This window comes from Engystomops pustulosus, chromosome 7 (genome assembly GCF_040894005.1).
Source record: "Engystomops pustulosus chromosome 7, aEngPut4.maternal, whole genome shotgun sequence".
Classification (NCBI taxonomy): domain Eukaryota; kingdom Metazoa; phylum Chordata; class Amphibia; order Anura; family Leptodactylidae; genus Engystomops; species Engystomops pustulosus.
Window position 1 is genome coordinate 85,200,731 of NC_092417.1, and position 12,870 is coordinate 85,213,600.

General features: G+C 41.2%; 1 protein-coding gene across 3 annotated transcripts in view; it reads right to left on the reverse strand.

The window, feature by feature from the left end:
* PHKB (phosphorylase kinase regulatory subunit beta) overlaps positions 1-12,870 on the reverse strand; it is a 154,442-nt gene that overhangs the window by 98,683 nt on the left and 42,889 nt on the right. For all 3 annotated transcript variants that reach the window (XM_072117169.1, XM_072117167.1, XM_072117168.1), the window contains 2 exons: positions 2,833-2,932; positions 471-578 (listed from right to left, as the gene is read on the reverse strand). In XM_072117169.1, coding sequence (XP_071973270.1) covers positions 471-578; positions 2,833-2,932 — 208 coding nt within the window. The remainder of the gene's footprint in view (positions 1-470; positions 579-2,832; positions 2,933-12,870) is intronic.

Genomic DNA, 12,870 nt, shown 5'->3' on the forward strand with positions numbered 1-12,870 from the left:
AGAGGTGGTCATATCCAAGGAGTTATTCTTGTTTCTAAGGGACCATATGACTACACTTATGAGAAATTATCTTTACACAGGTAAATTTTGTTAATAACATCTAAGTGAAGAAAAGTATATGTATGGCAGATTTATGAAATTGAATGTGAATGCCCAGACGAGAATACATGTTGGTAAGAGAGGCACAAATTGCCACGTATATCTTCTGTGCATGTGAATACAATCTGATGCTCCTGGATAATCGTTATTTTAACTTGAACATAAGCAACAGGATTGGTGACAGAAGGTGTAAATACCTCCCTTCCACAATGGTCACTACTTTATGTCACAAATCTGCAGAAACATTTGCATCCATGTGTCACTGATATCAGTCAATCCTCTTTTAATGCTCCAATACTCTCTAACAGATGACAGGAAAATGATATCAGAGGTGACAGTAGCGGTGGTTGTTGCAAAAACAAGTGTAATACCTGGATATGGCCATATTTCTCATAGGACAGGATCTCGTCCCCTGTGTCCAAGTGGAAGATGGAATGGAGACATTTCTGAGGGCTGGGGTCTTGTTTGAACTGTTCAACCTAGAAAACAAAATGCTGGATGTTACAATATGATGTAAAATGATTGAACTACTCTATATCCAGGCTTCTTGAAAATTAAAGGCCTAAAATGACATGTAACAACCAACTAAGGGATCATCACTATTGAAGCTTCCCACTTAGGAGCTTGATAAAGGTGGGCTTACAAGTACCTGGAAAGGAATGGAAACTTTACATTATCTCCATACCATTTGAAGAAATGGTATCCAAGAACAGCTTATTATGCATTATGAGGCAAACATACCTTGAGAATGCTGTAGCTACATTGATGCAGAATCATGTCTTGTTTAATCCCTGTGGTGAGTGGTTTTAAATAAAAAAATTTTTTTTTATAAAATTAAGATAATGAAGCTCGGTCACTCCTGTGCCTAGGCTTGGTGCTTTCACATTAGCTATGCACTGCACCAGAGAATTATGTATTCACTGTTCTTTCTGCCAGACAGAATAATCAATTTCTGCAACATCCGACAGCTGCTGTGCATGAGTGATCAAGCTCCTGTCTTGCCTGTTCAGATAGCTACACGTGTAATGATCCAGCTTTCCCAAGGTCCTGAATTTGATTATTGTTTTTTCAGCAAAATGACTCAGCTCAAGGATTAAACAAGATATGATTCTGCATCAGTGTAGCTACAGCAATCTCAAGTTATGTATGGTTCATAATGCATCAAATCAAATGGTAGATTTAATGACAAAATAGTGAAACTGATTTCCAATCAATGTGAGAAAAAGAGTGTGATATTGGGAAAATGCCCCACCTGCTGCTTGATCTACCTTTAAAGGACATTGACTATAAGTTTCATGATGAAAGATGTATCCTAGTAAGAACATCGTTCATCACAACTTTTTTTTTTTCTATAATATCCCATGAACTCAGAAATATAGTTATAAAAGTAATGCAACATAGCCTGGGGCGCTCAGGGAGCCTAAAGCCTAATGCGGCAGGGAACCTAGTATTTTAATGTATGTAAACTCTCCATAGCACTAGTGGTTTGCCCCCCCGGTGAATGAATAGGTGATGGGCGGGATCACTAGTACTACAGGGGGTGTGCATACATTAAAATACTAGGCTCCTCAAGGTGTTCGGGTGATAAAGCATGAGGGCCCCAGGCCAATTTGGGATTGCGGTATATAAAGTTAAAATAAACTCTCTTCAGAAACTCAGAATCTTTCTAGGACACATCTACCATCGCTAAACTCATGGTCCTTTAACAAAACCCCCTTCCTTTTGTACTTGGGTTTAGTAGGGTATTTATCATTGTTGGACTACATGTTTGTGTTTAGTGCGCTGAGGTTTACTGTTGCGTTTGCATTAGGATGTTACATTTTAGGGGAATTCAACTTTTCATTCCATTGATACTACTTCTGCTACTAAAGATTGTTGGCATTTGCAGAAACTCGCCCCCTCTTTCTCTCATTTATTGGATTTTTTTTTTTGGTGTGAGAGTCATTTTTGTATAAAACTGTTAGGCTGTACAGACCCAGTTTCTTATAGTTAGAAAATAGTAAAACTGAATGACAAATAGATTGTATAGCTTCTTAAGAAACAGCAATGGATGTACCCAGCTTTCCTAGGAATTGAAACTCCCTGAATGAGCGGTACAAATGAGAGTCAGCAGTTCTGCTCTCAGCAGGGAGATAGCATGTTAGCTGTGGGGGATTGGGGGCACTTTGTCTTTTTGTAGCTTTTATGAGCAACAAATTTGAGCTCCACTCAGGAGGCCGCTCAGTGCTGCTTGTGGTGATTAATGGGGCATGCTGCGGGAGCACAAATAAAAAGACAAAACAATGGAAAAATACAAAAATACATTATGGAGAAGGGAAACTATTTACGTTTAGAGTTCTTGGAGCCCAAATCCACTATAATTCACCTTTGGGCGGGGAGCAGCTCATTGTTTAGTACTTACTGATCTATCCTCAATTACATAACTGACATCTATATTGTATGTCAACCAACTTTTCAGAAAAGGAGAATACCTCTGTGATTAATATAGACTTGACACTTGTAATGGCAATAGCATGGTATTTAAATGTGGTGGAGTTGGGGTACATAGTGGCATTATGTCACTCTGCTCTCCTAGCCTGTGGATTCAGTATAACCACTGAACTCATATTTGCATTAGGAAACTTTCACCTTCTAGAAAAGCTTGGTGGCATCATTGATGGCAACCATACTGGTGACTAAAGGGGATAAGAGACTCTCAGAGACAGAAGCAGGGCAGCACACACCATCATTTACCTTATCAGCTTGCCGCATGTAACAGTACAGGATTCCTCTCATGCATTTGATTGCTGAGTGCTCCAGCTCATGTGTCCGTCCTTTGTCATCATCAATGCGCCTGGATAGAGGAGATAAAATGGAGACAAGGAGAATGTATAACTGTAAGTGAATCAAAACGGAAAAAGCTGAAGCAGTAACCAACAAATGAGAACAATGGTGCAGTACTGCGGAACCATACAAATACATGAAAGCTCCATAACCATTAGCTGGAGCAGCGCCCATTACTCCTCATAAGATCAGATAAACCCTCTCAGAAATAAACTGCCAACACAAACACCATAGCAATGTGAGGTTTTATCTACATTAATCGAATGGGGCAGATTTACTAATTCTGCCTACAAGTCAAAAAGTCTTCAAATGCACAGTGGCTGAAGCTGGATTATAAATGCAGTCCGGGCTAGGTTAGCCTATGCTCACCCGGGTACATGAGAGAGTAGGGGTGGTCCCTTCTCACCCTGTGCTCTCCACTGAAAGCTGAGCAGCCAGCTTGGTCACAATGCGGTGAGACAGCGTGTGCTCACCACACCGTGACCGGGTCCCATAAAAGTCCATCATCCAGCCTTAATGCAGGCTGCACATGAAGAAGGTTTTTTTTTTTTTTTTTGGGGTGGGGGTGGGGGTAGATATAATTTAGCAATGTACAACATAAAGGTATTCTGATCTACATGTACAAAATATGTAATTGTTTTCAATGATAAAAAAAACAGTGCATTGGTTTGTATCTTCAACTAAATAAAGATTGTTCACTGCTTAAAGGAAACCTACCACTTGTAGTGGCAGGTTTCCGATAGCAATACCGGGCACCAGCTCAGGGTGAGCTGGTGCCGGAGCTTATTTTAGTTAGTGTTTTAAACCGCGGTATCGCGGTTTAAAACACTTTTTAAACGTTATAGCCGGCGCAGGCAGGTACGCGCTCGGCGCTTACCGTGCACGCGGCTCTCATTCACTTCCTATGTAGCCGCGTGCACGGTAAGCGCCGAGCGCGTACCTGCCTGCGCCAGCTATAACATTTAAAAAGTGTTTTAAACCGCGATACCGCGGTTTAAAACACTAACTAAAATAAGCTCCGGCACCAGCTCAGCCTGAGCTGGTGCCCGGTATTGCTATCGGAAACCTGCCACTACAAGTGGTAGGTTTCCTTTAAAGGGATTATTGTAACAAGTTTCTGAATAAAATATAATTATTGGTTGTTCTCTAAAAAGGATGAATCTAGATAACTAGTAATACCGCATTAAGGTTTATTGAATCCGACTGGAGCTACTTAGTTACTATATAAATTGTACTGTTCCACTCAAGGAAATAAAACGAGCCCTTTCCTTTTTTTGGTGGTAAACTCCCTGTGCCCAGGTCCTTCTGAGGACACCTCTGGTGTTTGAAATGTTTATCTTCTAGTCTATCCATATAGCATATACAAGCAGTCCCCGGGTTACATACAAGATAGGGTCTGTAGGTTTGTTCTTAAGTTGAATTTGTATGTAAGTTGGAACTGAATATGTTATAATTGTAAAACCAGCCAGAACTTTTTTGGTCTCTGTGACAATTGGATTTTAAAAATGTTGGGTTGTCATAAGAATCAGGATTAACAATAAAGCTTCATTACAGACACCTGTGATAACTGTTAGGCTACATTCACGCTAACGTATGGGGGACGTATATACGGCCGACGTATATACGTCCCCCACGGGAACGGCACCGTACCGTTCCGTACCCGGGAAAAAGATAGGACTTGTCCTATCTTTTCCCGTAATACGGCGCCGTGCGCCATAGGTTGCTATGGAGAGGGGCGGGGGTGAGCTGCGCTCACCTCCTCCTCCTCTCCCCGTACACTGCCGTTGCCCACTACGGTACGGTACGGGTGGGCAACGGCAGTGTGAATATAGCCTTACAGCTGTTTATTGTAGCTTATGGCCTAAAATACAATAAATTACCAATATCCAGAGGTCCGTTTGCAACTAGGGGTCGTATGTAAGTCGAGTGTTCTTAAGTAGGGGACCGCCTGTAGTCTTATTATATAGCATTACCCTACAGTGATAATTTCTTCAATGTACTGTTCCTGCCCCGTGCCTGCCTACATTTAAAAAAAAAAATGCAAACTTTCATATGCAGGTTTTTAAGAAAAACTATCCCAGGTCAAACCATATTCCAAATAATTTTTTTGGTTACATCCGAGTGTCTACATTTAGCCTTTCTCAAAGAAACCACTTAAAAGTCAACTGCCAGTACATTAAACAAAAAACAAACTACACATACTTACCTACGTTACTCTTCATCACAATCCCGGCAGTGTTGTTCTTTAACCCCTTAACGCCGCAGCCCTTTTTCGTTTTTGCGTTTTCATTTTTCACTCCCCACCTTCAAAAATATATAATTTTTTTATTTGTATGTACAGAGCTGTGTTATGGCTTATTTTCTGCGTAACACATTACACTTCAAAATGGCGGTATTTAATATTCCATGTCGTGTACTGGGAAGCAGAAAAAAAATTCCAAATGCAGTGAAATTGGTAAAAAAAAACGCATTTGTGACGTATTTCTGTGGGCTTGGATTTTACGAATTTCACTGTACGCTCCAAATGACATGTCTACTTTATTCTTTGGGTCAGTACAATTACGGGGATACCATAATTGTATAGATTTTATAATGTTTTCAAACATTTACAAAAATTAAAACCTCCTGTTCAAAAATTTTTTATCACTTTTTATAGAATTTTTAATTTTTTTAAAAAATGCCAAATAGTGCCGTTTTCGAATTTGGGCGAGAGTTTCCGTTACGGGGTTAAACGCAGTGAAAAACCGTTATCGTATTTTTATAGATCGGGCATTTTCGGTTGCGGCGATACCTAATGTGTTTAGGATTTTTACTGTTTATTTATATTTATATCAGTTCTAGGGAAAGGGGGGGGGGTGATTTGAGTTTTTAGGGTTTTTTATTATAATTTTTTTTTATTTTTAACATTTTTCAAACTCCCTAGGGTACTTTAACCCTAGGTTGTCTGTGCGAACCTATCATATACAACCATACTACTGTATGGCAGTATATGTGGATTTTACTCCCCATTTATTACAATGTGCTGATGATGCACATTGTTATGAATGGGTTAACCCAAGTAGCCTCGGGTCTTCGGAAGACCCGAGGCTACCATGGGGAGGGATCGTAACGGGAAGCAGCGATCCTCGGAAAGACGGCGGCGCCCATGCGCTGCATCTTTTTGAAGACATCAGCAGCTTTGCGATCAGCGGGAAAACAGCCGCGATCAGTACTGGCACCGATCGCGGGTGTTACCAATAAGCCTTTGCTGCAACATGCAGCAAAGACTTACCGGCTATGGAGAGCTCTCAGCCATGAGCCCTCTCCATGCACCCGTACCCGGCATGTGACGTAATACTACGTCACATGTCGCTAAGGGGTTAATCTTGACATGTTGGAACCGCCTGGAAAAAAAAAGTCTTATAATTAGGCAGCTGGAGTGCGAGGAAAAGATGTCCGGAGTTCCGGGATTCTAATCATGTGGGCCCCGCCACCTCCCTCTCCCATGCTGGGAGTGGGAGGTGACATCATGCTGGAAGTGTACATAATTCGCAGACTGGGACATCTTGTCCCTGCTCTCCAGCCTGCTAATTAGAAGTCTTTTTTCCAGGCAATCCCGAAATGTCAAGATTAAAAAAAGAACAGCACCGGGATCAGGCTAAAGAGGTGCGTAGGCGAATATGTGTAGTTTGAGTTTTTGTTAATCTGCATGATAGTTTTCCTTTAATGTTATATTTTATTTAGAATCTTGCTACAAGTAACCATATAATAAGTGATAAGTGAAGAATACAAAATATGTTGTGTTCAGTATCAAATCTCTAACAAATGATTATTTTTGAGAACTGTGCAAAGAACCAGGGGATTTACCTTCAATGACAGAATAGAAATGTCAACATCTATATAGTAAAGGATTCTTTGCAGTTATAGTAGGTAAACTATGCAGTGTCCTACCCCAAATTAGCATCATGTACAGTTCTGGGGATATTACATGTTATAACTCAAGATCAGTTTGTCATAAGTAATGTTTTGTAATGCAGTAAAGGGAATGCAGTTGTGGAGCAGAATACAGGATGTAATGTAGAATCAGTACACATCCACCAACAAAGTGGAGAGTGCTGCTCTGTAGTATAATGAAATGATCAGTGCTGGATAAGTAATGTAATGTGTGTACAGAGTGACTCAGCAGACTTTATTGGAATATTGATACTGCAGAATACAAAATGTAATTGAGAGAAGTACAGGATAAGTAATGCTATGTTTGTACACAGTTCCTCCACCAGCAGCAGGAGCTGGAGTATGATTCAGAATGAGATTTAGAATAGGTCTGGAATTTCAGGTATTTGCTTTGAAACAAAAAGAAAATTCTCAACAGCAGCCCTCGAGTTCTCTTCTAAAGGAGAAATGCAACTTCTTACCAAGCTTACTGGCAATCAATATAGTGGTTATTATTGAGCCAAATGTCAAATCAGTGAATACTGGTTTTCAGGCTTTTAGATTTGGTGAAAAATCTGCTTACATACTGAGCTATAAATGACATTTTGCTCATGTTGTCTATGGCACCACTGCAATGGATCTGGTAAGCACGCCAAGAAGGTCAACAAAGTGAGAACTGAGAAAATGGCCACTGCGCGGCACATTCAGTGCAGAAATCTTTGGAGGAGGGAAAAGTATATCCGCTATTCAGTGCATTCTAATTAGCCATTCTGTGGCGGAGGAAAAGCGACATTCCTGCAGCCGAAAGATTTGTGCAGAGGAAGAGCGATTATGATCTCAATGTATTATACAGTCTGTCAATACGCTGTAAATAATTCATCAGTAGAAGCCGCTGTTCTCTCCTCTATAGCACATCATAAGCCAAAGCACCTGCATGCGTCCATGAGCTAACCACAGGCTTCTCTTTAAGCTGGGGGATGGGGGGCACAAGCCCCCCATGCCTCCTCCTTCCATTCCTGCAATAAAGAGCCAATGGAATACAAAATTTCCTCCTTCTCACCAACATCCATTTCTTTTATACACAGCAGGAGTTTCTTACATTTCTGATTTCATACCAAGCCACCCCCTGCACAGCATCTCTGCAGGAGAATCTTGAAATACGCTCGGCGCAATTTCAGCTCTAAAAATTCCACCTTCAACCTCACCATCTAACTTCATATCTGAAATGGATGATATAAGATTTGTAAAGGGTACAAAAAGTTCATGGGTCACCTCACTGATATGTATGGGAATAGCATAAAGAACAATTCCCAATAAGACCTGGTTCACAAGCACAAACAAAAAAATTATTCTAGTTAGAAGAAAGCATAATCCCTCAAGCGGTTCAATAACTGCCGTTTCCTACCACTTTATATACAGAACACGGTATATTGCTTCAATTAACGTACAAAATAGTTGCAAATGTTCAATGTCAAAAAATTGACACATGGACGAAAACAATGTTTCAGGGAATATAACTTTCAGGCAAATCTATCCCCACCAAACCGAAGTGCATTGCTCTGCATAATGATATTGAATTGAGTCCTGTGAAAATGAATTCGAGTGTTTCTGAGCTGAGCCAAGTCAGGCTGTAACGTCCCCTTCCTCCTATGTCCTCTTGTAACCCCTTTCTGTGCTGTAGTTAAACAGGGTGTGTTTACAAGAGGACATAGGAGAAAGGGGGTGTTATGGGCTGACTCCATTCACTGGATTACAATGCAGAGTGGTCGAGGGTTTCAATATCATCATGGAGAGCAGCTCACTTCAGTAAATGAGGCAGGACTTTTGGTTTGGGGTGGGTTAGATGTGGCAGGTTCCCTTTAAGGGTTATACATCTTTTTTTGAAATGTTCAGCTTATTCAAATAGCCTGTGGGAGACAAATGCGACTGTATAGCATCCGTCCCACTCGGTGTATTTTCAGTAATGTAACTGTGCAAATATGGAGTTACAAGACTAGGAAGACACCCTGAACAACAACAGAAGGAAATCATTGACTGCGGTCAATGTTCACTCCTTCCGAGAAGCAGGACCGCAGTGTGATACATTGCTGCCTTCCATTTAAATGATACACGGGAAACCTCATGATGTATGCTTACAAAAGAGGGCACAGGCGCAATGTGAACATAGGATGGGTTATACAAATTCAAGTCTGTGTGTTGGCCGGACTCACATCAACGTAGAATGTCAGATCAAGTAAATCAAGTTCCAAATGGTAAATTCTGCCAATAAATTGACATAGTTTCACTTTACTAACTCAGACAACAAAGTTTTGTTAGGAGCCCTAGAGTCATTCCCTCCGGGCATGGTACAGTCACACATGGGATTTGAATTGCGTTTACAAACACAATGCAAATGCCCCAGCTTGGCCGATCACATATGCGTTGAAATCAGGAACCAGCACCCGATGACCAGCATTTGAACAATGCAAAACACCAGGTGGTGGTTACTGATCAAATTAGTTTGGAAGATAACGCAGATGCAATCAGGCAGAGTCCAGTCTCCGGGCTTTGGATTTGAATTCAATCACACCAAGTGAATCCTGTATATTAAAATTTACTTGGGCTGTAGTGCCTCGGTGTTCCTGATTGGCAGGTATTACTACTAGGTTGATGCGGTTGTGTGGGACATTGAGAGGGAGCTCTGTTATATCATTGGGCACTTCATGTCATGTGACCAGGGTGAGGTCATCTAAGGTCCTCTACCCAGTTACATTTGCAACATCTACCCCATGTATGTATCTGATCATATAAAATCATAGCATGCCTAAATGGAGGCAATGGGAGGATTAGAAGTCCATGGAGGCATGCTGTGATATCATGTGATTAAATGCATAAATGGGGTAAACTTTGCAACTGGGTAAAGGACCCTAGATAACATCACCATGGTCACATGCCACAAAGTGCTGAATTCTGAGAAAAGGTATAGGACATAGGGGGGAGTAGATGGTAGGGGCTGGCCAAGCAGGACTCTGATTCCAGGTAATATAACAAAAGTTGATTTATGGGGATGTAAGGGAAACAAGAAGTGTGTGAGTTAGTTAATAGGGCTCTATGGGAACCTGTCACTTGCTGTATTTGTGAAAATTTGGTGACAGGTTCCCTTTCACTCAAGAGCAAATGGAAGGGCTGCTGCCCAGGCCACCACTGCCCACTGAGAAAGAGGGATTAACCAGTTAAGGCCCGGGCCATTTCCTGTTTTTTCATTTCCATTTTTCACTCCCCACCTTCAAAAATCTATAACTTTTTTATTTTTACACGTAAAGAGCTGTGTGACGGCTTGTTTTCTGCATAACAAATTGCACTTCATAGTGATGGTATTGCCATTGCCATGTACTGGGAAGCGGGAAAAAAATTTCAAATGCAGTGAAAATGGTGAAAAACGCATTTGCACCGTTTTCTTGTGGGCTTGGATATTACGGCTTTCACTGTGTGCCCCAAATGACATGTCTACTTTATTCTTTGGGTGGGTACAATTACGGGGATACCAAATTTGTATAGGTTTTATAATGTTTTCATACATTTACAAAAATGAAAACCTCCTGTACAAATTTTTTTTTTTTTATGATTTTGCCATCTTATGGCACTAATAACTTTTTTTTTATACTTTGTTGTACGGAGCTGTGGGTGATGTCATTTTTTGCGACATTTGATAATATTTTCAATGATCTCATTTTTAGGACTGAACGACCTTTTGATCACATTTTATAGTTTTTTAAAATGTTTTTAAAAATGGCAAAAAAGTGCCATTTTCGACTTTGGGCGCTATTTTCCGTTCTGAGGTTAAAAGCAGTGAAAAACCGTTAGTATATTTTAATAGATTGGCATTTTCGGACGCGTCGAGAGCTATTGTGTTTATTATTTTTACTGTTTATTTATATTAGTTCTAGGGAAAGGGGGGTTATTTGAATTTTTAGGTTTATTTTTTATTTTTTTAACTTTTTTGATTTTTCTTTTTACTATTTTTCAGACTCCCTAGGGTACTTTAACCCTAGGTTGTCTGATCAATCCTTATATATACTGCCTTACTACAGTATGGTGTGGATTTTCCTCATAGGGGTTAAAACGAAACAGCCTCGGGTCTTCGGAAGACCCGAGGCTGTCATGGTGACGGATCGCTGCTCCCCGAGGACGTCACGGGGAGCGACGATCCTAGGCAAGATGGCGGCCCCCATGCACCGCCATCTTTTTGAAGCTGCCGGCAGTGTGCTAGCAATATGCAGCAAAGACTTACTGGCTATGGAGAGGGCTCAGCCTGTGAGCCCTCTCCATGCAGCGGGACCCGCCGCCCACTGTGAATACACGGCGGGCGGTCGTGAACCAGTTAAAATTGTTTTTCCTTGATAAAGGACACAGGTATACTTAAAGTGGATGAGAAGTACATCACTCGAAACCTGACCGCGTTCCAGCGTTGACTCCCGCACACACAACGGCTTCCTGTGACTTACAGGGCCAGTGCTCCACAAATTAGTACTGGTCCTTTCTTGTTTTATAAATAGCTGGCTTCTTCATGCAAACATCGCCGGATCTTTGTGTTATAAGCCTCTGCCTGTGCGATTCCAATTGTGACCTCCTGTTACTAGGACTCGGATCCTTTGCCACCTATCCCTACCTTCTACTACATCCCAACTGTGATCCTGTGCTGTCTGTCCTGACCTCCTGCCTGTTCCCGATTAAGTTTCTGCTCTACAATTCTGTACTCCACCTTGGCCCCCACCGCAAGCAAAGTGGCAAAGGAGCAACCTGGTGGTATCCCTGCGCAGTAAGTCCAACCAGTTTACCGCGGGCTCTGGTGAAAACCGGGAGCTATTTAGACTCCGCTCCCAGGTTTCAGCTTACGTCCAGAGGGTCCACTACCCCTGATCCTTACATACAGAAAATAGCTTTTATCAATGCTATAGCTTTTATGAGACCCAGGGCAGGTCTGCGAGTGCTTGAAGCATTACTCTTCTAAAAATAACCATTTATCTCAGTTGATTGAAAGGGAGTAGAGGCATCCCCTTCGTAAGAACCGAGGCTGTATGTTTTCTGGCCATTTGTTACAATAAGCCAATGGCACATTGTAATAAATGGTCAGTAAAATCCTCTTATACTGCCAATCAGACCACATAGGATTAATATACCCTAGGAGGTCTGAAAAATAGTAAAAACTACAATTTAAAAAAAAGTTTAACATTTTAAAACAAAAGAAGAACAACATAAAAATTCATATGAATCCCCTTTCCCTAGAACGGATTTAAAAATACAGAAAAAATCATAAACATGATCGGTATTGCTGCGTCCAAAAATGTCCGATCTATCAAAATATAATTCCCAGTGTTTAAAGGGTTATTTAAACGAAGACAAGTTTCTTACATGTACTCAGCATAACAAAATAACACATTCTCTGTTATTAACAAAACCTGTCTCTATCAGTCCTGCTGTACACAATCTCAGTTTCCCCTAGACACAACCCAGTAACTTCTGATTTGAGGTCGGGTGGCGGCCAGTAGCCACACCCCCTGCCCGGAGCTCGGATACACTGACGGATTACATCCTGCTAGTACATGGTGAGCAGAGAGAGGCTGCAAATACAAGCTACAAGGAGATAAGTGATCCGGGGGAAAGGGTAGGCAGGCACATCTCTGTGAGATGTAGCAGGGCTGTGTGCAATAGGCATCTAATGGATCTCATGATCTGTGAGATGTAGTAGAGCTGTGTGTGCAATAGGCATCTCATCATCGCTGATCTGTCTCATCTCTTCTTCTATCTGTCAGTGTGTTAGTAAAATGTCAGAAGCCAGATGAAAGCATACATACACTTGTACCCTGATAATGTAACCACAATGTCACCCAACAGAACTAGATGGATAATACAGTAATGTATCTCTGGGATTTTACACTGAGCAACATAGAGAGTGATAGGAGTTAAAACAGCAATATAACTGAGTAACATTGAAAAGTAAAGGGGTAAAAAGGATCTTTATTGTGTTAACATCACTAGGGGATTGAGATGTGAGAA